The 26,907-nt window shown below is 39.3% G+C and overlaps 1 protein-coding gene across 1 annotated transcript in view; it reads left to right on the forward strand.

The window, feature by feature from the left end:
• grik2 (glutamate receptor, ionotropic, kainate 2) overlaps positions 1 to 26,907 on the forward strand; it is a gene marked incomplete at its 3' end in the record, with an annotated part of 251,776 nt that overhangs the window by 184,077 nt on the left and 40,792 nt on the right. The window contains exons 11-13 of the mRNA XM_083919135.1: positions 5,177 to 5,400; positions 12,498 to 12,616; positions 16,744 to 16,961. Coding sequence (XP_083775261.1) covers positions 5,177 to 5,400; positions 12,498 to 12,616; positions 16,744 to 16,961 — 561 coding nt within the window. The remainder of the gene's footprint in view (positions 1 to 5,176; positions 5,401 to 12,497; positions 12,617 to 16,743; positions 16,962 to 26,907) is intronic.

Raw genomic sequence — 26,907 nt, forward strand, 5'->3', positions numbered from 1 at the left:
GTGATTGGCTAGCGTGACAGCTAGTCTGGTCCTTTCATGGGTGAAGGGCCCAATCCCCTACCAGCTGATGTTCAGCGTCCACTTCTTGCACAGGGTCCAGCCTTAACTTAGACTGATTGTGATTGCAGCGAACATGCCCGAGAAGACTGGGGAATGTGGGCTTACGAAGAAGACATGCTGAATTGAGCTGAATCAAGTTGGAAACAAACTGTCAAATTAATTTAGCTAAATTATCTTTGGTAGCTCTAATTCTCAAAGTGCAGTAAATGCATCTTGATGTGTTTGCATTGTGTAGGGTTGTGTTAGAGCAGTTTGGATAAATTCAGCGATGCCTGATATCAGTAAGACTTTTTATATGTCACAGCTGTGAGCAGGAAGCCCAGTCAATTCATCCTCAAGTGATATATGGTGACCTTCACAAGACAAAAAGGATACATCTTTGAGAAATGAACCACTTGACCTTGCTGTGAATGTTTAGCATTTGTAGTCACAATGCAGCCCAGGATTTATTAACTGTCAACAGCACAACACAGTTATCACACCAGATATAGTAACATGATTTTTCCGGGCAGGCTCTATACATCCCTTCTCTATATCTCTAAAGCACACATCTCACATAAAAACATGACTTCTGTGCTGCCAGAGAAGGGATAATGCTGTATTATTAATAACTCCAGAAAAATGCTTAGTGTGTGGTGCAAACGGCTGCATGTGTTCAGAGCAGAAACGCATTCTGTAAGCAAATATTTTTCCAAAACAAAAAAACATTTACCCTAACTCTTAACAAAACTTTACCAAAGATATATCAATTGTAACAGGTTCTGCTTTTGTTTCCACTGTTATTGGTCTGGTTTGGGAGTGAGTTCCTTAGCTAAATTATGGTTTTGCTAAGGAGATGATACCTGATATAAGATCAAGGTCTATCTATTTTGTCGGGCTAGGGGAAATTTGTTGCGCAGCCACAGTCTGCATGAAAACAAAGAAGACACAACACAATAAATCACAGAGCAGGGAAATGGAAGTTCATAATATGACAAGCATGGACAAGAGTGCAAATGTGCAGATGTGCAAGTAGGCAAGGGAAATGCAAGGAATGCAGCCAGAGTGCTATTTGCTATAAAGCCTAGTTCAGACCAAAGATTTGCGATGTGACAACACCGCTTTAGAACGGAGCAGGTAAAAGTTGTAGCAGTGAACTTGCCCATCTTGTCTGGACTCAACCGGCTGAAGTTGTTGCCTGTGACTCTGCTTGTCAAGTCTCCAGCAGCTGGTTTTAGAAAATAAGTCACATTACCTGTTCCAACAGCTCATAGCAAAGTCTGCTGTTCAGGTCACTTACAAACTGACGGCTAGTCAAAATTCAAAATAGAGAAAGAAAAAGAGACAGAGAGAGAGAGAGAGGGTTGAGCAAGCTCTAGGAAAAGGGAGCGCCGTAATTGAGAACAAAGCAGAGAATCAGAGAAACAAAATGTTATTTTCACCTTTTCATTACTGCTAGAAAGGCAGCTGTAGCAAATATCTCACTGTCTCTGTCCTCATTTATAGTTTAAAATGCTACAAATTATATCCACTTGGAATGAAGGCAACATGGAAGCTCTTGGTTCTCCTAATGGGTGTGCTTAAGTTCCAGGTACTTCCAGTGGTTGTTAGGGTGAGAGTTAATGCTGCCAACCAGGTATGATAGCTGCCATCACATAAAGCATAACTACATAGAAGACAACGGTAACTACCATCTTACTACCTTATTTATCAGAAAACCGATGCTGCCAAGGGAGACCAATGCAAAACGCTTGAAAGTTCTAAGCATTTAGAGAGGAAGTAATTTAGAGGGAGCCAAATCAGAGGTTAGAAGTTAAACTAAAATACCAGTTACCAGTGGTGCAAGGCACTAGATTTGATTTTGAGCCACCAACTGGCAGATCCCCAGCAGCACCATGCTTTGGCATGAACAAGTGTACCTCATATTTATGTAAATGTGAAAGAAAATCAATAACAATAATGGAATCACTTTTTACATTGTTGTCTTACACATAACCACTTATTTCGCTACCAAACATTAAAAAAAATATGTAGTCAGTCAGCGTTTTAATGGCGTACATCCAAAGTATATTGGAAATGCATGAGAGCCTCACAGTTTTTAAAAGTTCATGTTATTTGGAGTCTGAGGAATGGGTTGTTAAGATCTTGCAGTTGAAAGAAGTATAGGTGTCCCCAGAATGGCAAATACACAATAATATAAATATCTACACTTGTTAGAATTCTTCACCCGCATTCACTGACCACGTAGTTGTGTTTCCATTTAAGTATTTGAATGTGCATTTTAAATATTTACATTAGGGGTGACCCTGAATAGTTGACTATTCGAGGATTCGCTCCGAGGAGCCTGATTCGACTGCCAATCTCATAGTCGAATCCTCGCAAAATGCGGTTATGAAACAACTGTTTACTGGCAGATTACAACCATAGCCTAAGGTGTCAATTTCTGACCAAACTATGCACCGTAGTTTATTCATGCGGTTATGAAACAATTGATTATTCCATTCTGGCTCTGGGGATGCTGACTGTCTGATTTTACATATGGATGCTTGGTTTCTTCCAATAAACCATGATAAATAGCATATTTGGGTATAACTATAAGCCTATTAGTAAATAATGTTGCTAAAAATAGGAAAATAACTCATGTGCTTTCCAGTTAACAACCTAGACTTCCTATGCTCTGTTTACTGGCAGATTACAACCATAGCCTAAGGTGTCAATTTCTGACCAAACTATGCACCGTAGTTTATTCATGCGGTTATGAAACAATTGATTATTCCATTCTGGCTCTGGGGATGCTGACTGTCTGATTTTACATATGGATGCTTGGTTTCTTCCAATAAACCATGATAAATAGCATATTTGGGTATAACTATAAGCCTATTAGTAAATAATGTTGCTAAAAATAGGAAAATAACTCATGTGCTTTTAATCTCTTATCTCCTTAGTGTGCAGGATAGACTAAGTTGTACTATCAAGGATCCGGCCGTCAGAGCGCATCTTGGCCGGGCTTTAAATCTGTCTGGGTGCCAGAAATACAAGTCTGATACTGTTTAATCATCAGCATCATTTAATTTGAATATTTTCCCATTTGTTATTTTTCATTATAGAGGCTCAATCCAACACAGTCTGACACAGCGCAGTGAAAGTGAAAGTAGAGTTCTAAATGTACCGTCAGCTATTGTCAAAGAAAGATACAAACAAAACACATGGATGTTGAAACAACATACATACTTTTAATAAGATGCTCCTATCAGAAATCAGAAATCACATCTAGGTAACCCTCTGCCTGAAACGTGTGACTGCGGAGCGCTGGACTCACGTGCACCCACCGCTGTCTGCTTAATGTCAATGGCTTGCCACCTCAGATCATAGGGTTTTTCATGACTATGAAAATTTTTAGTCAGGGACATGCTTAATTTGCATTAGAAAAACTAAATGTAAACTGCAAAATGCGACAAAACCTCCTCAAATGGGGATAACAATTTTTATGTTCGCTTGAGCTGGTTTTTCGCCTATTTCAAAATAGTGTTGATGCGATATGGGATATGGAAACATCTTTGCTAAAAACCTTCTGAAGAAGTGAGCATTTAACTCACAAGTGATCAGCTGTTTCTCTTCGATACTCCCAGAAAGTGTCTTCGTCTCCGCACAGCATGAAAGATGGCCAATACTAGCAGACATGAAAGAACAAATAAAACTTGCCCAATTGACACAAATTCCTAAAGACCTCTGCATTTTTCTCATGCAGATGCAGTTACATGACCGAGGCAACTTGTGGTGTTTCCGGTTAATCCGGTTTATTCACTCCAAAGCAGTTGATGGAAACACACCTAAAGCGAATTGAACAGATTTATTTTTCGCATCGACATTTCAAAAGTACGCTTCAAATTTGCTTGAAAGTTCAATGGAAACACGGCTACAGTCAGACGTATATTCAGGCTTTTAAACGGCAAAGACAATTAGTTATTTCCAGTGTGCATTAAATATTACTGCAGATGTGGTTAGAAACGGTCAGTTGATGCTTTAATAAATAATAATAAAAGAGATGCCCTGGCCTGTCTAACAATAGGACAGGACAGGTATGACCTTAAAACCATGGCTTCTTCTTTCTGGGTGTATGAAAGCTCATAATGAAAACAATTTTGTTGGGATTTTTTGTGAAGTTGTGACAATATCAAAAAGAGCTTGCTGAGCAATTGTACAATTGAGCACTAAAGGGAAAACACACCGGCCATATTGCATGATGGGACATGTCATACAGAAGTAGTCAAGGTACAGTAGCAAGGATGTACCAATGCAGAATGTGATACAATTTCTGTTTTTATGAAAAAGTGGTGCATCTTGAAATGACATCATGAGGTAACAAACAGTATATTGAGATGACATGTTGATGCTGTCCGGGCAGAATAGAAAAGAATAGGCCCAGGAGTTTAATCATACACCGCTGGTATATGCTGCCCTAAGGACTGTTGTTTCATGTTCAGTCTATTTTTGGGAGTACCAGTGACAAAATGCCAAAGCACCATGCCTTTACAGTCAATGTTCTCGGCTCTAACACAGTAAACTACATTATGGCTAATAGTCAAGAGTGTGGTTATACATATATATATATATATATATATTTATATATATATATACATATATTTATATATATATATATATATATATATATATATATATATATATATATATATATATTGTAAAGCTTATAGTGCTCTTGTTGCTCATGTCCTCCTGCAGGTTATTGTGTAGTGAGTTAGTGATACAAAAAAGTCTTTGTTCTTTTTGCGTTGGTCCTCTAAAGCACTGGTGACATGTTTTGTATGTCTCCCTATGTCCCAGTACAGCATATAAAGTAAAATAATATTGTAGGCTACAGCTCCCAGCCATCCCAACAAAAGGAGAAAGTAAATGAATGTTTTGATTTAGGCTGCGAAGGGAAAAAGGTGAGTTTGGTAGTGGGAGTATGCTTGATAGGTGGAAAGAGAAAGAGGGCTTTAAATTTCTTGCTAAGTGCCTTGGGACAGACTCTGTAGTGTGTAAAGACCCTGTTTTCTTAATTTGATTGCCTCTAAATGCTTCCTGTGCCTGTGACTTATAGCCTATCTCTCTTCCCTTTTATGTTTGCTGTTGACAGAGAGCTGATCTGGCAGTGGCTCCCCTCGCCATCACATACGTGCGCGAGAAGGTTATCGACTTCTCCAAGCCCTTCATGACCCTGGGTATAAGTATACTGTACCGCAAGCCCAACGGGACCAACCCTGGGGTCTTCTCCTTCCTCAACCCCCTCTCGCCTGATATCTGGATGTATATTCTGCTGGCTTACTTGGGTGTCAGTTGTGTGCTGTTTGTCATAGCCAGGTAACATGTCACTTCCAGTGATCACAGCCTCACACACAGTCAGAAACATGCTTAGCTGCCATCACTCAGCCTCACCCATCTGACTAACAACAGGCCAATCTCTGTAATTACAGGATATGCGTCCTGAGCACACTGACTCGCTCACAGTAAAAGCTTACCACTCAGTGACAGTGCTGACACTAATCAACGGTCATGAATCAAAACTAAGACTCAACACCATTGCTGTGTAATGTGTTTAATGCAGTTCAACCATGAAGGATCACACTAATATTTGCCCTTTTCCACCATTAGACTATTTATTAAGAATAATTTGGCACTTGGCATGGCTGGTTTGTTACTTCTGGCCTGCTTCTACTCATACTGATATCAGTATCAACACAAAAAAAACAGACCTTAGACAGAGAAGTTGTAGGCCTAACAGCCGTTTGAGGGTTGTGTGTATATGTCTGAAAGACTTGCAGGATGCTTGTGCACTCTTATGGATATGTGCGCGTAAGTGTGTGTGTGGGATGTGTCGAGCTCCTTGTGAACACTGCTGCCCATCTCCCACCTTTTCCTCACTGTCCCCAGTGTCTCAGAGTTCATGCTGTCTTTTCTTTTCTCTTGTTTCCTTCACCTTGCTTCAAGCACATCTATGACTCAGAGATAAATCTTTTTTTTTTTTAGTTTTAGTTCAGTCTTCGATTACTAGAGAAACACAAAAGTCAAGACTTACAAGTAGTTGGTTTATTGTGTTTTCGGGCTGTCACTTCATCAGATTAGGTATTTTAATAGTTTATTTCTGGTGTTCAAAGCCAAATATATATCCACAGACTACTTTGCTATGTCTGGCTTTCTATGTCCTTTGTCTTTTCCCCCATAAAACCTTGTATTTGGGGGTATTTTCTGTAGTTGCCTTGGATTACTTTTTCCCTTATAAGTGGGCCTATGACCTGCAATTTTAGGTCTCACACTGCAATTAATCAGTGCCACCCAAGTTCAAATAGCGTAGAACTTGTTCAAAGGAACTGAACTTAAGGAGGGAGTGCTGCAAAGTTTACATATGTTTTCCAAATGTGTTTGTTATGAACATTTGTGAAGAAGTGCAAAGTTCTAGAACAAATTATGAGTTGTACTTATGAAGTCGTCGATGGAAAGTGATAGTAATAGGGCTAAGTCCAGTCGGTGGATGCGGTTGTTCTGTCAAGATAAGCATACGGTATTGTAGGTAGAGCACTGTACTGATTTATAGTAGAAAGCCATGATAAAAGTGCAAATCATGTCATATTATAATGGTGATTGAGATAAAAAACATTCTATGAATAATCAGATATGTTTTTCCAAGAACTCTGCTGTTATCATTAAGACTTAAAGACCTAGCCCTAAGCATACTGTAAGAAAATCTTGCATGGTAGGTGTTGTATCCGTAAGGGACACATGAAGCTCTGTACTACATTATGTGTATTTCTGTTCATCTACTCCACAATTTAGTATAGTGATACAGTTGACATCAAGAATGCTTTGGCTGGTGAGATGATATAAAACGTTATTTGTACGAGTTGTCTTTTCTTGTACCGTCTTTGCTCAGACAAATCCTTTCAGTTCATGAAACTAGGCCAGTGTTTTATGAAGGTTCACTTATTTGATCCAGTGGCTCTTGCTTTTGCCTGCCATTTGAAGCATGGTGAAGAAAAAAAAAGAAAGAAAAGTTCATGTTAACTCTAAAACTTTTGGGAGACATCGGCTCTCTTGCAGCCGTCACCCGACAGTTTTAACGTTAACGCACATGTGTTTTCCGATGTTACTGGCGATATGATCACACGAGAGAATAAAAAGCGGCAACTGTCATCTAAGTTGGCTCAGAATATGCACCAATCTGTATATAATATAATAAGTAAGTCTTTGGGTAAGTGTATAAATTCCCCCCCTCACTTTATTCCTTCTTTTCTCCTGTATACAGAAATGCATGCTGGGCTACAGTTGCATGTTTTATTTTCCTGTGGAGTGTAGCACATAGTCTCACAAAATTTCATGAAATGAGAAGTCTAAAAGGCAGATTACGTATTGTGAATAGAAAATGTGAAGATTACATCCTTCCACCATGACAGAATTATGTGACAAAAACATTTTAGAGCTTGTGCAGTTGAATCATAGTAGTGTACATGTCAAATATCTTGCCATGTTCCTCCCCCTGTGGTTTGTTGCCAAGCAGATGGAATTTACTTTATGGTACTCACCACAGAAATTCAACAAGCACATCTTACCGGATGTCAACAGTTTTCACTGAAGCTACTTTCTACAGTCTATTTAAGTTTTAAAAATCTGTGAAAATCCAGAGACAGAAATCTTAAAACCTCTAAAAGTTGTATGGCGGAAGATTTTCATCTATTTAATTGTCTTTTAAGTTTCAATCTAGTGAGTTAAAACAATGGTTATTGATCATATGACCCACTAATGAAAGCACTTCTACTTGCCTTTTTGATGTGTATTCTAATCTGCATATAAGTGGAGACATCCCTCCCTAGATGTAAATAAGCCGCCATGTTAGTGACGCACCAACCGCTGTGTCGGGCCAGATCGTCACTAAAAGTTATGCTGCGCTCACTTGTAATCGGAACTTCCAACTTCTGAGTCAGGCTTGTAGTAAAGGGATGAGTGTAAAAGGAATGTGTGTGTGTGTGTGTGTATGGATTTAAGAGAGTTATATATAGGGGACGGAATGGAAGTAGAGAGGTGAATGTGTTTCAGTAAAGTTTACTAAAGAGCAAAAAACAAAACAAAAGAAAATACAAAGTCAGCACACTGGTGCTGCGTTCCAATAGGGGAAATCCCCGCCTCCATCTTAAGTTTCGTTCCAAAAGTCTGAAAAACTGAAGTGAACTTGGGAGATCGACTCTCGAAGGACTGAGTGATCAAGTGAACAACGATGGTCACTCCAGAGATGGATATCTCCCACAATGCATTGCAGTTATGTATTTGGTGGAAGAGAATACATCTATGGGTGGGTGGCAGTAATGGACTGAAAATGCCACAATTGCTCACCACTAAAGCAATATGAACAATATGCATAAATAAAGCAACTTTTTTATCATCATTAATAATATAATATAAATAATATCTCATTATGAGTCTGTATTCTTACATGTGTGGGCTGCGAGCTGTTTAGCAGATAGTTTCTTAAGAAAATCTCTTTGATGCTTGATATTTTACTGAAAAATGACTGGTTGCAGAAAATATTTAGTCAGCTTATTTTAGTTATATATCTATACTTGACTTGTGTGGTTTCTTCTCAACATTATCTGTAAATGCATGGTGTAAATGTTACTTTGCAATATTTCATAGAAATAATAAGGATGATAATCTCAATACAGATCATAAACGAAAATGTCAGAATCAAAGATGATGCAGCTGTTTGCAAAGTGCAGACCGTGCAGACGTATTGCATTCATCCTTAGAAAACACCTTCATCTCATTAAAATGAATCTAAAGTTATTTTTGATTATTTGTAAGAAGCAGTACAGTGCTAAACCTACACCTGGTGGTGGATCCATCATAGTTTGGGCTATTCCATCTTACCGCCAAAGAGGCCGCTAAATAAGTACATTCTAAATCCCAGTTGAAGATGTATTTCTGTATCTGTCACAATTTAATGCCAATAACTAACTGTTTAGGGATAGGGACAAAAAGGGATAGAGTTAGGGTTTGACTTGGATTATATACCTACTTGATTAGACAGAGAGAAAGATTATAGTTTCGGTTAAAAACTACTCAATTTAGGTGAGGGAACAATCAATCATTACCTGGTTGCTTGCTTTTAACTACGACTTCAAATGCATAAATCAACAGATCTCTGCTTATTCTATACACCCATAAAAAGCCTTATTGGCCCCATGTCCTCCACTTAATCCTTCGATGGTGGGGAAATGTATTTATTTTACCTTCTGTTCACATACATCGTTTGTATGTTAAGAAGTCAAACTAATTTCATGGAAGTTTGTGAGACCAAACTGTCTAGCACATAAAATTGACAGGCAATACCTAATACTACAAGGTTTAGTTCCACTGTGCATTTATATACTGTTTATGTATATATATATATATATATTTATTTATATGTATGTGTGTGTGTGTGTGTGTGTGTGTGTACACATTACATATTTTATCAATGTATGCTTGTGTTTTGTGCTCTACTGTGTGAGTGATTGTTTGTATGAATGAGAGACTGACAGAGACTGAACATTAGGACATTAGTAGTGTTAGAGTTAGAGCAGCTTCTCCTTACCATGGATAGGCCTATTCCACATGAGTGCATCGCTGAAACCACATGGTTACTCTGTTGTACTACCACCTGCCCTGATATCTCCAGTTACTGATGTTAATTTCACCAGTTATTGCTTTTATGTTTCCTCTAATGACACCAAAAGCACTGCTGCTGCTTCTGGCGCAGGTGATGAAAACAAAAAACTGTAGTACATCACACCTCTTCTAAAGCCTGTGCATTATCCCCTTGTTACAATTCCCTACATCCTACAGTACATATCAGGTGAATTTGCTTAAGTTAAGCGAGAAGCAGCTTAGTTACAGTAATCGATCGAAACGTTTGTGCAGAACGATCCATAATTATTTTTATAATTATGACTCATGATATTAGCATCTAGTTCTTACCAATATTTCTCAAAGTATTCACATCAAAGGGAGAAATCTGTCCTCGGTGTTTGAATTAGAAGCCTTTAAGTATTTAAGGTATTTGCTCATATTAAAGGCACAGCCTCATCATGCAGTTAAGATTCTCCTTTGAATCCCATGCAGAGCTCTAAGTAGAATGTATTGTTATATGCCTATCTTTATTTTCTATGAAGCCAAAAAAAACGAGTGTCAGGTAGGAAGCTGCATTATGTTATGTTATACAATACTGTGTACATTGTATCGAACCTGACTTGTACGTATTGGTTGAACCTGAAAAAATAAACAAATTAGCATGTTTTATGTTTTAGAATGTGCTATGCCTACCTTCAAGGCAGCCATTAATTTCCATTATTTCTGTCCAGAATTGAAATCACCATATAAGGACATGAAACCTGCTTAAGAGAGGCAATTATATTTTGATTTACACGCAGCATTCATTTAATCTTGATTCTATGACACACTGGAAGCCAGTACAGAGAGAATATATTTCACTTTTTATGCATCTGTGTTTAGACTGTAACAGCAGCATTCTGGATGAGCTCTTTTGATGCGACCTGTTCAAAGACCATTGCAGAATTTATAACATCAGACAAACGCTCATGTGTAGACATCTGGAGTCTATCATGCTGTGACAGAGCAACAGGACCATTCTGACTCTGTTGATTCATCTCCCCTGACATTGGCGTTATCGTGCGTATCATCAATGGAGGTTTTTGCTGGATGACCCTGCCCCCGTAGAAAGATAAAAGCCTCACATTGTTTCTGCGCTGATGGTGAATTTGCGCTTTTCGTCCGTGCTTATCTCTGCACTGACCTTGCTCAGAGTTTCTCCCTCAGCAGCACAGATGATCTGAGATAATGTAAGGGCAGCGTAATTGGATCAAAATGACAGCAAGCGGGCCAAGCGGTGCTACAGTGAGAAACAGGTTAAGCTGTGCTGTCTCCTGTAAACGGCATTGGTGTAGTATTCCCTGACCCAACTAGCAGCGGCAGTCCAGCCAGCCACTCCTGTGATCTAGCACGCCGCTGACAACTTTGCTCATCCATGTTCATGGCGAGCGGTAATTGGCTTTTCACAACATGATTGGAGGAAACACGCTCAAAGACCTTTGCGCAAAGGATTGGGGCACATATTCACATACGCACGGCAAGGTCACAGTTCAGCTGAACTCAATTTGGCATTGCAAATTGACAAGCAAGCAAATCTGGGGCAAATTGAGTGAGTGGACGGATTGATTTAAGGCCAAGGATTCTCTTAAAGCAGAAATAAGGAGGACGTTCAGAGGTCCTTGAGCTACACTACACAATATCCTCCAGAGTGTTGTAGGGGTGAAAAGGAACACCACTGCTAACCACATTATAATGGCAAAGCCCATTAGTCAATGACAGGGTGCAGTTATGATGCTGTCATTTTATCGATACAGCCATACATCTTCATATTGAGTCGCGTATAACAGTATTCAACCCAGTACTACTGTATTATAACCAGAGGACAATGGATCAAATCTCGACACAGAGCAGTATAGCAGTTTTATCTGCATTATCCTCCATGCAGATGATAGATCCACTCGAGGTTATCGTTTTTAACTTCCAGCACAGTAACGCATTTCAATTTGATTAGTCAAACCCTTGTGTCTGTTAAACAGCTTGAGTCAAGATAGGGCCCCAGTTCCCCCTCTGCTCCGGCACAAACCAAATCAGGTCAGAATGCTTAATTGTAGACCAATCAACCTTTACTAATGTAATGTCACTTTTATTTGATATGAATAAATGAGAAATCTCTCTGCTTGAGAAGTGTGTCGAGTGAGGGGGAGCACCGGGGCTGGTGTGGGCATGATGGGAATGAACCACTTGATCTGCTGAATATTAATGCTCCTCTAAGATTATAAGGATTATTAGTTCTTTTCTCGGCTGACAATGGAGTTATTTTCAGACCCCATCGATTAAATTACTGAGGGAGCTGCCTTTGATATGAGCATACCCACATGAGGAGCCACCATTGGAATATGAGTGGTGTTAAATGAAGCCCAATCCCCAAGTATTGTATCATATTAACATTTTAAAACACACAAGAGATTCAGATCAGTCATTTTTAAAGCTTTATTTTGATTAATAGATTATTCATTAAAGAACCTAATTATCATCTTACCATAATTCATGTAATATGATCTTAATTTACTAATCCAGTTAACAGCGTAGCAATCTGAGGTATTTACATTAATTCATACTGTAGCAATGTTTCTTGATTTGGGAAGTGTCCTCAGGCATGATTTGCAGTGTCTCAACCCTGGACATGACTAAGTAACCTTTGTTTTCTCTCTCCTGTCTCCCCAGGTAGGATGACAACTCTTGATCTCTTTTATTGTTCCCTCTTATGTCTTTATGCAACTGCAGTAAACATATATGTGTGTGTTCTCTGTTAATTGTCACAGGTTTAGTCCCTACGAGTGGTATAACCCCCACCCTTGCAACCCTGACTCGGATGTAGTGGAAAACAATTTCACCCTGCTAAATAGTTTCTGGTTTGGAGTTGGAGCTCTCATGCAGCAAGGTAGACGCCTCTGCCTGCCCCCTTTTTCTAGCACAAGTCCCACTTTTTTGCTGGGGGTCAACCTTGCTCTTTGACCAGGCCCATGACCATGCATGGGGGCCTCTGTGCATGATGCTAGATGCTTCTCTGGTAGAGTCCAGCAGGATGGACTGAGTGGGATTTTGAGTGACATGATCAATGAATGAGGATGGTGCACCTGCATGCTCCCTTTCCCTATCCTTCCCAATACATCCCCTAACTCCACCCTCCATTTCCCCACCTATTCACAGCCATTGGAAGAGGTAAGTGTACCTACCCAGAATATGTGAGATGGATCAAATGGGTGAGACTGAATGATAATGTGAACTCAGCAGCTTACCCTGCCTGTTTGGTTTTGTTTCCTTCTGCCAAACCAATGCCATATCTTCTCAACTAGTTGCCGCGTTTAGGCTGAGAAAAAAAGCAAACAAATTGAACAGAAAATGGAATGTTGAAAGAACAATTGAATAATTATGTGGATTATATATTTTTACAGTGCATGCCACAATGGGAGATATGTTGCATTTTTAAATTAGCATTTCTTCCAAAGCAGATGACAATGCAACATATAGCTAGTGATGATTGTAGGGCCTGGAAAGCATGATATACATAGACTATGTCGGTATGTGTTCTTGCATCTGAATAGCAAAATGAAGCACACAAAGACCTCACTGTTGTAGTGAAAGCTGCTTTAAAGGGTCAGTTCATCCACATTGTAAGAGATACATATCAAATATCCCTCACCTTTAGTGGTGTTTAGCCATACAGATTTGGTTTGGTCTAGCTGTTAAATGTCTATTTCGTAGGCCTGTGAATGTTCTTTCGTTTACTGTTATTTCGTACATTGATGCCAAATATTATGGAGGAGGAGGGTAGAATGTCTTTTCGGGTTTTCATAGTATTAAAATAATATATAAAACTAAATAATAGTCATAATCATATGACTCTTATGATCATCTAATTACTTTTTGGGGAAATTCAACCCCAAATGAATAGTAAGTGCTGAAATTTAGACACTACTGTTTTTTGTATTTACAGCAGTGAAGTAGTTTACTTTTACTATTATTTTTTTTATTTTATTGCTAAAATTTAAGATTATAAATTAAAACTTGAACTACATGAACTTTTTTTTTTTTAGCTTTGAAACAATATCACAAAAACTATCTGCATGACTAGATACCACTAGAGGTAAGTGAGAAAAAGTGACCCTTCAAATGTACAGACATCTCAATATTTAGGATTTTTTAAATGATATTTCATGCGTTGTTGGCTGGGTGCATGCTTACTTATACTGCATGCTTACTAATATCCCCAAATTAGCTACTAACTACTCACAGATTTTTATTTATTAATTTACTGATTATCAAAATACAATGACTCGTCTGACTGTAACCTCCCTCCATCCCTTACAGGGATCTGTTCAAGATTTTGTAAATGTCGTGCATTTAATCAGTTAGAAAAAGTCTATGTTGTTTGTTTGAAAAGCCAGCACAACAGATATTTAGGGTTGACCGGTTGAGAAGATGTGGCTGCGAGCCAGAAGGCTGTGGGGTTAGACTGAACAAACACAGTGACTGCATGGCACCGTGCTGGTCTGCACTGTAGAGAGGCTCCCCTGCCCGGCGGCTTGCCCCGCCCCCCAGAAAACTGTGGGATGTGCTGTTTGGTCATGACGTTACCTTGGGTACATGACAGTCAGCCCCAACCAGGCTCTGTTTGGGTCGACTCATCCTCTCTGAGTGGGTTGCCCCTCTTTTCTGTTCTGGTTTCTGAGGTGAAATGGAAAAAAAAAGAAGCTTGGAGCTGGTAACATCTTTCACTTTAAACAAACTTGCATCTGATAGCTGGCCTTGGGTCCAATACAGAACAAGTAGAATCCACTGCTAACAGTACTGATGAATATGTGTATGTGTTCATGCCTGCTACCTTGATTTCTGTTCTTGGATGTGGTTTTCTGAATGGGCAAAGTGGGTGGCTGGTGTTGCGTGCCGGGTGACTTCAATTCTGTGGTTGAGCCATGTATGACAGTGTGGATGGCTGGTGGTAATGAGAAGTTAAACAATGTGTTTTTAGAAGACTGTGCCACTGGTTAACATATGTTTTAAGTGATAACATAGACACTTAAACCAACTAGTAGCAGCACTTTTTGAGGACCCTCTGTGAAATTAGCATTAAAGGAGGATAATACATTTCTAAATGAGAATTTGAGCTATGATCCCTCTACCAAATGCATATAAATTAAATGGATGTAAATTCCAGTTCTAGATCACTAAAGACTCTCAATACATTTTCATGAGGAGAACTGAAACTGTTCCAGATACGTGTGACTCATCACATAGCAGCAGATCAGAGATGTATTTTCGTCTAAACCAATCAGTGCTTTATAAACCAATAGTAGTGTGAGAAGAGTTGCTTGCGGGGCAAGATCTTGAGGTAGATAGAACCCTCAAATACACATAGTTACATGATATTTACAATCATATTAGGCTAAGGTAACAAACAGCCATCAGCACATTAGAATAAAGCATCTAATGGTCGATGTTGCTGCTCTGGAAGATGAGGCTGTGTCTCGTCAACAGCGGTGGGCTCGAGCTACAGTGGGCCATCACGTCTTCCGCTGCATGCTGCCCCTACTAGACAGCTCACTCAGTGCACCGCGGGAAAGGAAGAAAGTTTTGTGAAAAGTGAGTCTCTCGCAAATGGAGTGGAGCACAGAGTTCTTAACCTCCTATCTTTCTGATTCTTTAGCAGCTTTCCCTCTGAGTGAATGCGCAAAATCCCAGCCTTCAATAGCTTAAGCCGCTTGAGGAGAATAGTCCTGATATAACCCAGGCCCACCTTCTTTCACCCGGACAACAAACTTCACTCCCACACACATATGCTCCTTCATGCTCTGGGTACATATTGCATGAAAACTGAATGCAAAACAGTCAGATTAACTGAAGATTTAATTCACTCTATTTTAAGAGATAAAAAAAGAAAATTGTAAGAGTAACCGATGCTGTGCTAAGCTTAACAACTTTGTGTAGGAAGTGCAAGGGCCTGGTCAGACTGGCATTCATGTTGATCACTGAATGACTTAAGAGTTGAGATATCATTTAAGCTGCGAGCAAGTCAATTTTACTAAACAATTCAATTCAATTTATTTATTTAAACACTGTTATACTATAGTATACTGTCACAGCAATGGTAGTACTGATGAAATGATTTGTTGTTTGGTCGGTGGGATTAACTACCACTAAACCTTTTGGCTGTACCAGCTACTGACAGGCCATCACATATGCTAAATGCCTTTAAATCTAAAAAAAAAAAAAGTATGTAGTAAGGCCTGTTGAGCTCGACTAGTTTTCCGCAGTCACTCCACTCATTCCCTGCAGTTTTGCTCACTTGACTGTGTGGTTGAGCTGGCCCGCACTGGGACTCGTCTTGTATTAATAACCATGCACTGAGCTCATAGTCTAATTCATTTAATTAAGGTTAACAAATAGATGCAGACAGAAACTAAACCAAAATACTTCTGGGATGGGGGTTAACCTTCATCATCCATCACGGTCTCATGAAAAAGTTGCTCTTTGCATTCATCTGCATCACTCCACTCTCTAGCGTCCATATCTCTACTCTGGCACTCTCTCCCTCTGTGTTTTCCCTCAGGCCAGCTTATTAGGCCTGCCCTCTTGAAGCTTAGCAACCAAGAAAAGATAAGTTGATTCTTACTAGCTAGCATATTAGTGGTTAGCTTTCCAGTTTTCCAGGACGTGCAAATTCATTTTCCTTTTCCGTCACATTATTAATTTAAAGAGAACGAAAGGAAAAGTATCTTGGATAGAAGTTGTAAAAGAGACAGTAGAGTAAAGACGGACAATCAGACAGTCCAGGGCACAGTCTAGTCAGCGTAAGACGAAATACCATTATACCACAAGGTCCAACCATGAGGCTGCCCACTCTGCCCACTTTGTATGTATGTGGGAGTGTGTGATCCAGGCAGCAGATGCAGAGGCCTAGCCTGGCCGGGCCTTGTGTGGCCTGGCCTGGTCTGGCCTGGGTGCTGCCCCCTTCCCATCCTAATGCTGTACCAGGCCTCAACTCCCTCCTCTGCTCCTCTCGTTCAGGATCTGAGCTCATGCCGAAAGCCCTCTCCACCAGAATTGTAGGAGGAATCTGGTGGTTTTTCACGCTCATCATCATCTCCTCCTACACGGCAAACTTGGCGGCCTTCCTCACCGTGGAGAGGATGGAGTCGCCCATTGACTCTGCTGATGACCTGGCCAAGCAGACGAAGATAGAATACGGAGTGATAGAGGATGGCGCCACCATGACCTTCTTCAAGGTTAGTTACAGCTGGGTATCATTAAATCAACTACAGACGTTTCTAGTGTTGTGTTTTGTGTCACTCATTTACAGATGCACAATATGGGTATGCAATGGCTGCGTACCTGCTGCAGTGGCCCGCCTTCGTCTCCAACCTGCGACCTTTTGCTTCATGTCATCCCCTCTCTCTCTTTAAAGTTAATCTGCATGGTAACTGTTAACAGGGCTCCCGACTGCGACCAAATGGTCGCATTATGCGACTTAAAATTTGAGTGCGTTCGACTGAATTTTACATCTGGTCGCGCATGTGCGGCTCCGTGAGTACTGTAAGCTACACCACGGCTAACAGTACTATGCAAAGGCACCTGCAGCACCACCACAGCTCTCTGCTAAAATAGCCCCCCCCATTTTCTGTAAAGAAAATACTGACATTTTAAAATAGTGTTAAAATCTTACCTTTCGTTCTCGTGGACTCAATATCGTGTGTCGTCTCATCTCGTGAGCTGAGGATCTTGTCACACCCTTCATTCTGAATGTATGGTATATTTTTTAATATTGTACTGTCATGACAGCTATGGTGCTGTCGGTTATGTTGCATCTTCAAAAGTGCACATTAAATGTGACACTGAATTTGAAACAGCACATTGTAATTTCTGCATCTACATTGATTTACGTTTTGTGCCCCTAAAATTTCTGGTTGCGCTCCTAAAATTTCTGGTTGCGCCCCTAAAATTTGCAGTTGGGGGCCACAGTGCTCCTAGTAAATTACTAAAAGTTAGTCTGGAGCTGGTTATAGTTTTTTGTTTTTTTTTCAATATGGAAAAGCCTCTTCATGGGACACTAAAACTTTTCACGTCGGCTCACACTAATGAAATGCTACTATAAGAGGGATAGTTCCTGCGGAGTGGTCAACCTCAAATAACAAAACCAATATTGTAACAACACTACTTTATATCTGACCTTAAATAAGATACAAATATCAAACTCTATCCCGCTTAACCTTTCTAATGTTTGCTGTGCGAAACATCAAATTTAGACATTTTCTTTAAAAGTTAATTTATTAATTTGTTAAGGTTTTATTAATTATTCTTTTGTTAAAATTGTGATTTAGTGGTATACTTCAATAATATAATGGGACTATTACAGTAAAAGCCGGATCAAATGGTCAGAACAACTAGATCCTACATTTTCTGTATTAATTATTGATTCTTTCAAACCTGTTCGTCACATGGGCTTTCATGATACTGATACACCTGACTCTACTACTTGACTGTGTGTGTGAATGAGTTTGCGGTCATTTGATTAAACACAACTTTTCTTTGGAATGTGTTCCCTCTGAGCACAATATGAACTCCAAAAAGAAAGGTGTTCAATATAGATTTTCACACAGGGCCACTTGACAAGAAAGTGCCTAATGATTAAGCAATAATGCAGAACTTGCCAGAGTATATAATGTACTTAATTTGTGGAAATTTCGAATTAATTTACGTACCAAAAAGCTATTGGCCTACAGTGAACCGGAAGCCTTTGAGGCCACTGGAGTGTCTGGGGCACAGAGGCTGCTGCACACTGTACCCACTTATCCTGTTTAGAGTCTCGAGGAGCTGGAATTTACGTAAGGATTAGTCACCAGTCTTTCTCTGGACTGACACAGATAGACTAACACATTGGCATTCACATGTAAGTGTAATTTGAAATCTAGACAGTTGTGTGGGCCAAAAAGACATGTCAGCCCACCGGTAAAGTACCCAGTCTGCCAGATGTTCCAGCACAGCCCTGCCTTACCTGCATATCTCACGCAAACTCTATACAGAGAGGTTTTGGGCAGCCGGGTCATGTTCACACCCAGGTTCTTCCTGCGATGAGACAGTGCTAACCACTGAGCGTCCGTGTCACTGTAAACAAATACTGCTGTACATCTTGGCCGGTGAAATAGCCTGTAACCATGTAGCAGTGACAGTCCAGTGTGACAGTGACAGTATTGGATTACTGCATATCAAAGATGTCGTGTTAATCCAGATCCAAACTTTCCTGCAGTAGATATTTGCTGAGTTTGTTTTCTCGCCCCTGTTTTTTTTTTTCTCTCTTGCAATACATCGATGGCACTCGCACAGCTTTGAGATTTCGCTTTTGGTTTTTTTCACACCTCTTCTTCATCCATCTGTGCAATAGGCGCATGCATTCGCAGGTACTGTTCACACACAGGGACACAGCTGTGATTAATATGTTTGTGTATGTTTCGTCTTCACACTGAAGCATACTCACCAATTAATTAGAAAACTGCTGCGGTGATAGTTGCACAGTCTCTTTACCATTTCACCACACAAATGACTGAAAACAACAGTTGGTGTAAGAAACAGCATATGTGCTTGCTAATCATCGTACCTATGCAGAGGTCCCTCTGCAGCCACAATATACAGCCTCAGGTCAGACACTGTTGGTCTAACTAATTTGCGCATTATGAGCACGGTTGGTATACATAAACAGTATAATGCCCGTGCTGATTACAGGTTTTTTTTCGTTCGCATGGGTGTCAGTTAAGAGAATATGCTTCATTTTGCAAATATATTCTCCAAATTTGTCTGATGAAAATAAAGAGAAAATAGATTTGACAAAATGTTTTTTGGCAGACTAGTTACCACTTGCTGGTATTCATCCACATCACACCTACTGTATACTAAAATGCTTCCAGGCCAAACACTTTGAATCAAAAAGCTTTGGGTGGCACATCCTACTGTTGGGCATACCTCTTGAGCATGTTGACTAACAGGTTAAATCTGCACTCCATGTCTGCACTTAAATGTTTTTGCAAATTGTATTCTAAATAATGGTTGTGAAAAGTGAAGGGAATTCTGTGAAGGGAACCAAAAATCACTCAAGGTTCAGTTCACAGAAATGTCAATATATTCTCACTTAGCTCTAGTGGTATCTTGTAGGCTTGCAGCAGTAGTCAATGTCACCAGTGATACACAGTGTTTGGATATGCACCGAATACATTACTTGCCAACCGCCCCCACAGTAATTTTGCTTTTTTTATTGAAATAAAAACCATTTAGTTCACTTTCTGTTCACAGATCAATAGTAGTCTGATTTCACTCTTAAAGTAGTCTGGTTTACCGGATGTGCATAGAGGGTATAAAACCTGACATCTTTGCTATCTGCTTTGCAAGGGTGCCATTGCTGCATCTGGAGCTTAGAGCCGCCCATGACGGTTATGATTGCTTTAAAAAAATACAAACAGTCCAGTGTGTTTTTGTCCAATACCAGAATGTGAACTCGTGCAGCCAGACCATTCTTGGATGGAGACTGCTCATAACACGACGAGACAGACAAGGCGATGGCAAAAGTGCAGAATACAATCATTTATATCATCTATGAATATATGGCTGCCAAAATGGGCTGTGCAGCAAAAGCCTGACCGGAGAGCGGGTGAGGCCAGACACAGCTCTTGAGCTGTTGACACAGTGGTGTACTGTAATTGTAGATTGGCCCAATCACATATGTATACACAGACTAATACATGGGAATGTGAATGTGTTAGTCTATCTGTGTCAGTTCAGAGAAACACTGGTGACTAACCCAGACTTAAGGTTCAGCTCCTCAAAAAGTGGGCAGCAGCCTCTGTGCCCCAGATCATGGGAAAAGTTCCTCACTGTTGCATCCCTCATATCAAGCCACGGATGTGGGTTTTACTTGTTCAGGTTATGAGATATATGTCTCTGAAAGTTATGTTTCTTTGGGTGCTTTGACACCAGGAAAGAAAAAAAATGTAGTGATTACTGCAAAGAATTGTACTGCATTATGCTTCATATGTATTATTAAAATTGTCATTCCAGGGAAGATAATTGGACATAGCACTCTCTCACTTACACAGGCTGCCTCTCTTTCCCCCTTCCTCTGTCACAGATACACCTCAGCTGGTTAGCTAACCATCATTATCTTTTCTTACCTGTGACTCCTTCTCATCTCTTTATTTTCTCTGTGGTTTTGGTCACGATTCCTCTCTCCCTTCCTTCGCAAGCTGCATCTGTCCCTCAGATCTGCAGCTGCAACCTCACTGCAGATAATGTTATTTTAAAAGTCCCCTCTTTCCTCTGCCTGCCACAAATTGAGATGGACCTCCAGATTCATGTGAATTTTAAACACATTTTAAATTATTTTTTAAGTGGTTTTCATCTGGTAGCTGTTTTATAATGTATTTTCTGTTGGTCAATGATCTTTGAGCTAAGTTTCATACTGCTGCATTCATTAAGAAGTGAAAACACCTGTGCTATAGATGTCCGATTATGCTGTCCTGTAACTAAAAGTTAATCCACAGCTTCCAGCCAATCAGAATATAGAATTCGCTGTAGTCAGAATATAACATTTTAAAGAATGTTCTTTACATCTTTAAAATCTTTAGAAGTGGATGAGTAAACCACAACAAGCAAATAACTCCACAAACTGTTCTGTACAGCAAGCTAGTAGCACCTTCATACATTGTGTTTTTCTTAACTGTATTGATCACAGTGGACTGTCTAGTTTATACTATGGTCAAAGACTAACAAAACAAATATTTATGTAACCATATGTTGGGGTTATGTGGTCCTTAAACGGAAACCATGTATTGGACTATCTTCCCTGGAATAAATGTCAGCAGAAATGGTGCCAAGCTAACGACCCAAGCTGTTTTCATACATGAAAATGTATTTCAGTGTTGATGCCGCATTGTTAGAGCCCCACTGTCTGAAAATAATATACATGCACGGGCCAGTCAGGTTCCTCTTCTTTGTTTGGTCAAAAAAAACTAAAATAAAATGTATCACGAATCTAAATAGATAAATAACTTAAATTAACACAAATCATCCCCACTTAACAGCAGCTTTTAACATGAGATACACTAGTTGTCTCTTTGTTTATCACATAGTCTTTTGCTCTTATTCTTTTTCTGAGTATTAATCAGTTCAGACAGATGCAGAGGGCATTCGTCCTCCACTGAGTAAACGCGTTGTCCACACATCCTGTCTGAGGTGTTTAAAACACACTGCTGTGATGATGGATATAGTGTTTTGATAATCATCTGTCTTAGTTGAGTGCAACACACTCACAGAGGATGTGTGCATGCATCACAAATCGCTATTCAAACCCAGGGAAAAAAAAGACAAAACACCTACTGTTTGGATAATTATTGACTTCTGCTGTAAAATGCAAGTCTAATGGTGGCTGATTATGTAAATGTCTGCACAGGATAGTCTCTGAAGCATTGAGGCGTGTCACTCGTCTCTAGCAGGGACATTCCCTATGGACTGTCGCTACAAAAACACTGAATAATTTAATAAGCAAACACACACCACAGCTGAGGCTTGCTTGTTAGCTAATAAAATCACATTGTATTAAAGGCATAGCTGTTTTTTCATCTTGTGTGTGTAATGTTTTAATGCTTGGCAGAGTCTACGACAGAAAGACGGTAGCCCTTTACAAGGCTGTGACACTGAGCTCCTTATCCCCAGGCTATGCAAAACTGAATTGTTATGCATTAGCCATAAGACAAATGGGAGGAACACCTTCAGTATGGTCATTAAATCAGGCAGATAAAGCTTTTAGGGATGATGTGCTTGAGACCTGAGAGAGGATGGGGGGGGGGGTATTTTCTTGCTTTAGCTCAATTCTTTTTGATCCATAGTGTTCATAATCACATGAATATATTCACAGGAAATTGCAGCATACTGCTTATATTTCTAATAATATCAAGTCAAGTCAATTTCCTATGTTATTGATTCTATTGGAGAACACTAATTGTGATTTGTCTTGGATGTAACGACAGATTGCTCGATATGGGTACCCCCACCTTAAATGAATGTTTCACCCTGATTTTAAGAACCATGCAGTAGAAATAATAGTGATGTAACTTATTCATCACCAAGAAATGATGATTGTCAGTATTTAACTACTGATTTTGGGTAAACATCTGAAGACAAATCAAATAGTCAATATTTCCATTAAGTCAAGTATTCTTCGTCTCAGTTGGCACTAATATGTTTTTGTAATTTGTTGTGCTCACCCTAACAATGATATGAATTATTAATATGAATTATATTCTCTTTATTAGTACATTTTTATTTTTCATGTTCTTCACAAATGTGCTCCAGTTGACTGAATGAAAAACTGGCTTTCTTTTTATAGCCACTTGTGTTTAGTGTCAACAGCGTATCATAAACAGTAAATGTAAAATATGGTGTTAGAGAATGTTTTATAAAGCTAAGTAGTTGTTTGTGCTGACAAAATATATGCACCATTTCCCTCCACTCTCTGGATTCTTTTGATTAGGGCCCTTTGAAAAAATATGCAAAACACTTTGGCAAGCAGCGGGCACTGAGTCTTGACAAGGACCAACAGTCCTTGTTGTTGTGTGTGTGTTGTAGGGAATTCAAGGCTACACATCATGTTGTGTATACTCAGTTTAGTAAAATGTGCTCAGAAACCCATTAAACCAAGACATAGTCACATATACGGTGTACACACACAGTTACAAGTACTTGATCACATTCCATTTCCTCTTATTTTTACTCTAAAGGAACTTGAAATGTAAAACACATGAGTTTAGGCAGAACTAATTACCTAAACCAGTTAAATGACAGGTAAACAACTATTTAACCATCCATGTTTCTTTAAAAAAAAAATTTTTATGGCGTTAATGGCAGATGTACATTAAAATGATCATTTTTTAACAATGCCAATACCAAAGACTAATCTTAACTGCTGTCACATTCTATCTGTGTACATCTGATACTGCTCAGTGTTACCTGCCAAAGTTCATTTCTACCCATATTTGGCAAGTTGGCGAGTGTCACTTTAAAGCCCTTGTCTGAACCCACACAAAACGAGTCATTTCACTATCAGAATTTGATCTATTTGGTCCAATACTATTTGGAAGTCTAGAAGAGCCGCATGATTACATCACTTAATCCCCATTCAAGTTAGCCAGAATCAGAAGAAGCCTATTTGGACAGCAGAAGCCTCAAGTGTGCCTTTTCTATGTAAGTATGGCGGTAGCTGTGCCGATCATCAAGGTATTTTTATACATGGAGATGACTTTTTTGGCTTCACATGCCAACATTGTCATGACAAATGAATCTGCCCTCTTTAAGTCTGCTATTTGATTTTACAGAATTGGGATGATTACTCTGCACTTTTGTTTCCTGTTGCCCAAGGTCCTGGAGTGCGGCTTTAGTTTGATTTGTTATTTTGTTGACTCTGCACTGTTGGCCGGAAAATAGGGTCCTTAGATACACTAAGCTGTTATCCTATATTTCAGGACTTGCTGGCCCAAACCCACTCCCCTCCTTCACTTCACAGCTCAGAGAAGTGAAGCAAATACAACAATTAATGTCTTGTTTTCAGATGAGAAGTTGCATCTTCTGTGCAAGGGTGGTATAGCGGGTCTGACAGGGCCTCAGCGGATTTCTCTGAATCGGTATTTGACTTTAGGTTTGTGTTAGGAATTTAAATGTTTTCTGAGTAGAAGAGAAACTGAGCAGAATGCTGTGTCAGACCTTGTGCTCTGAATGCTTATTAAATTGTCTTCATTGCTGAATAGTTAGGGCATAAAGACATTTATATAGGATGGACAGAATACTAGAGAACAATGAGAGTCACTCAATTCCAGTTTAAAAAAAGAAGCTAAACAGATCTTACATCAAGTTTCAATCAAAGTGCCAGCTTTATATATCACCAATGACAATCACACGTTTTACATTTTCACAACCTATACTAGTTAACACAGCTATAAACTGACCAAATAATCATCGATTTACCAAAGGCATTGTATACAAAATCAGCAAAACTGGTTTAATCTGTGACAATGGGCAGTCCAGTCCAAAACATGAACAGATATCGTGCCAAGCAACAGTAACAGTCCAGCCAGAAGCACATTCAACTAGTCCTCCTTCCCAATGAGAAATGTTTTGTAGTGTTGGGAATTGGAATAATAATTCTGATTATAAGTACAGTTATGGTAAATAGTAAATGGACTTCTAATCTGATTGCTCAGGGAACTTTTTACGCTACTCGATACTTTCACACATTCATACTGATGGCAGAGGCTACTTACTCATCATCTAATCTAATCCAATCTTATTATTTAAACCACATTCACACACCCATGCCCAGCACAGGGAGTAGTTTTTTTTTTTTTTTTTAAAGCTATCATTACCTTTTCAAGGCATAATAGTAATAGGCACAATGTTCACATCACCATTCATAATGTCATGACTTATGACACGGATTCTGGCTGTCTTCATTTAAGTAGTATGTTAAGTCTGCTCTTGGTTCAAACTGTTAAAACTGCATTTTGCAGGTTAGTCATGTCTCTAAAGGGCTGCTGCTCAAAAACTCTTTGAACTAAATTGCTTATATTGAGGATGCACATGTCAAAAAGGCCTACTCTGAGCTTAATATATCTTTGCAGGTGGACAAGAAAGACAAAAAAGAAAGATAAAGTAAATCTAATTGGGCTTTTTATTAGCTGATATAAAGAGGTGAGTTGACATGTTGGCCTTGGGGCGGTGGAATATTTAAGTGACAGATGTTCAAATGATAATAGAGTTTTCCCTCTGGGGAGCATGAATATTTCACAGGATTGGTTTTTAAGGTAAACTGTCATTCACTAAGTAATTGGTCAAGGGAAATGGCCAGTACATGTACACTTGTATATTTAGGACCGAAATTATAGTAAGATAGACTGAAAAACATTAAAGACATTTTCCAAAATGCAATTCATAAGCACATACACTACAGCACATTTATTGTATTATTTGAATAGTTACGTGGAAAGTATCCTATCAATTTGAAATGTTTTTAAAGAGTTTTTTTTCAACCAGCCCTGGCTTCTGTCAACCTTGTCATTCAATTTTTATATACTACTAGTTAGCTTTTGTGCATTTGAGAGAAAATGTAATTACTGTTTGGATTATGTTCTCTGGCAACCATTTTCCAATCCAGGGAGTGTGACATCCTTAAGTAGTCAATGATTTATTATTTTCATTATTCAAGACAGGATTGCACTATGAAATGCGGTTGTAGCCCCCTCCATGCTACACGCACAAAATGCATGAGATATAATTTAATTTTATATAAACAGATGTACGAAATATTCCAATTATAATAGAATATAAACTTTAAAATAGAAGAAATTGTTTAAAAGTAGCATTTAACCAAGAAAGGAAAACTGTATGTACGTGTAATGAGTATGTGTAATATATGAGGGTTATTGTAGGTAGTGGTATTGTAATGTGTAATGTATTGTAATGTGCAGAACCAGAGTAACGGAACTTTCCATGTCAAGAAGTAATAAGAGTACTGAAATAAGATCGCAGAGGATAAGGTCGAGTCTCACAGCCTGAGGTAAGATGCTGATCTGTAGTGTGGTGGTAGGCCAGCAGATTCTTCTGAATCTTCTAATATCCTTTGGGCTCTGTGCAGGCACTTTGCCTCACCGATATCACTGATGCTCGGTAGATGGGTACCAATGATGTCCCGTGCACTTTTAATTGATATAAACTACAGTGCTCTCCTGTCCTGCACCGTGTAAAGTTCATGCCAGTTATGTTTCGAGTAGGGCTGCACAGTGTCATTTCAACATCCACAGTGCAATGTTCCCCTGTGCAATAGTCACAGAGACGTCACAGGACGTGTGGTCAGGGGTTTAATTGGGCTGGGGCTGTTCACACATAGACTAATTTGATATTAATTGTATATGAGTTTAAATCAGATATAAGTTACATGGGCTCGACAAAAGATTAATTCCCTCATGTTTCCACTGGATGAGAAATTGTTTTTATTGTTTGCTTTGTTCTTGCTTCTTTTACATGCAGCAATATAAATGCAGAGCCCAAGGCTAAAGCACAAGAAAATCCAGACTGTCGTGTCGCAGGTGCTTTGCCTTCCACGAAGTTAAGATATGTGTGGACAATAAGCAGCACAATGGC

This window comes from Echiichthys vipera (genome assembly GCF_963691815.1).
Source record: "Echiichthys vipera genome assembly, chromosome: 8".
Lineage (NCBI taxonomy): Eukaryota > Metazoa > Chordata > Actinopteri > Perciformes > Trachinidae > Echiichthys > Echiichthys vipera.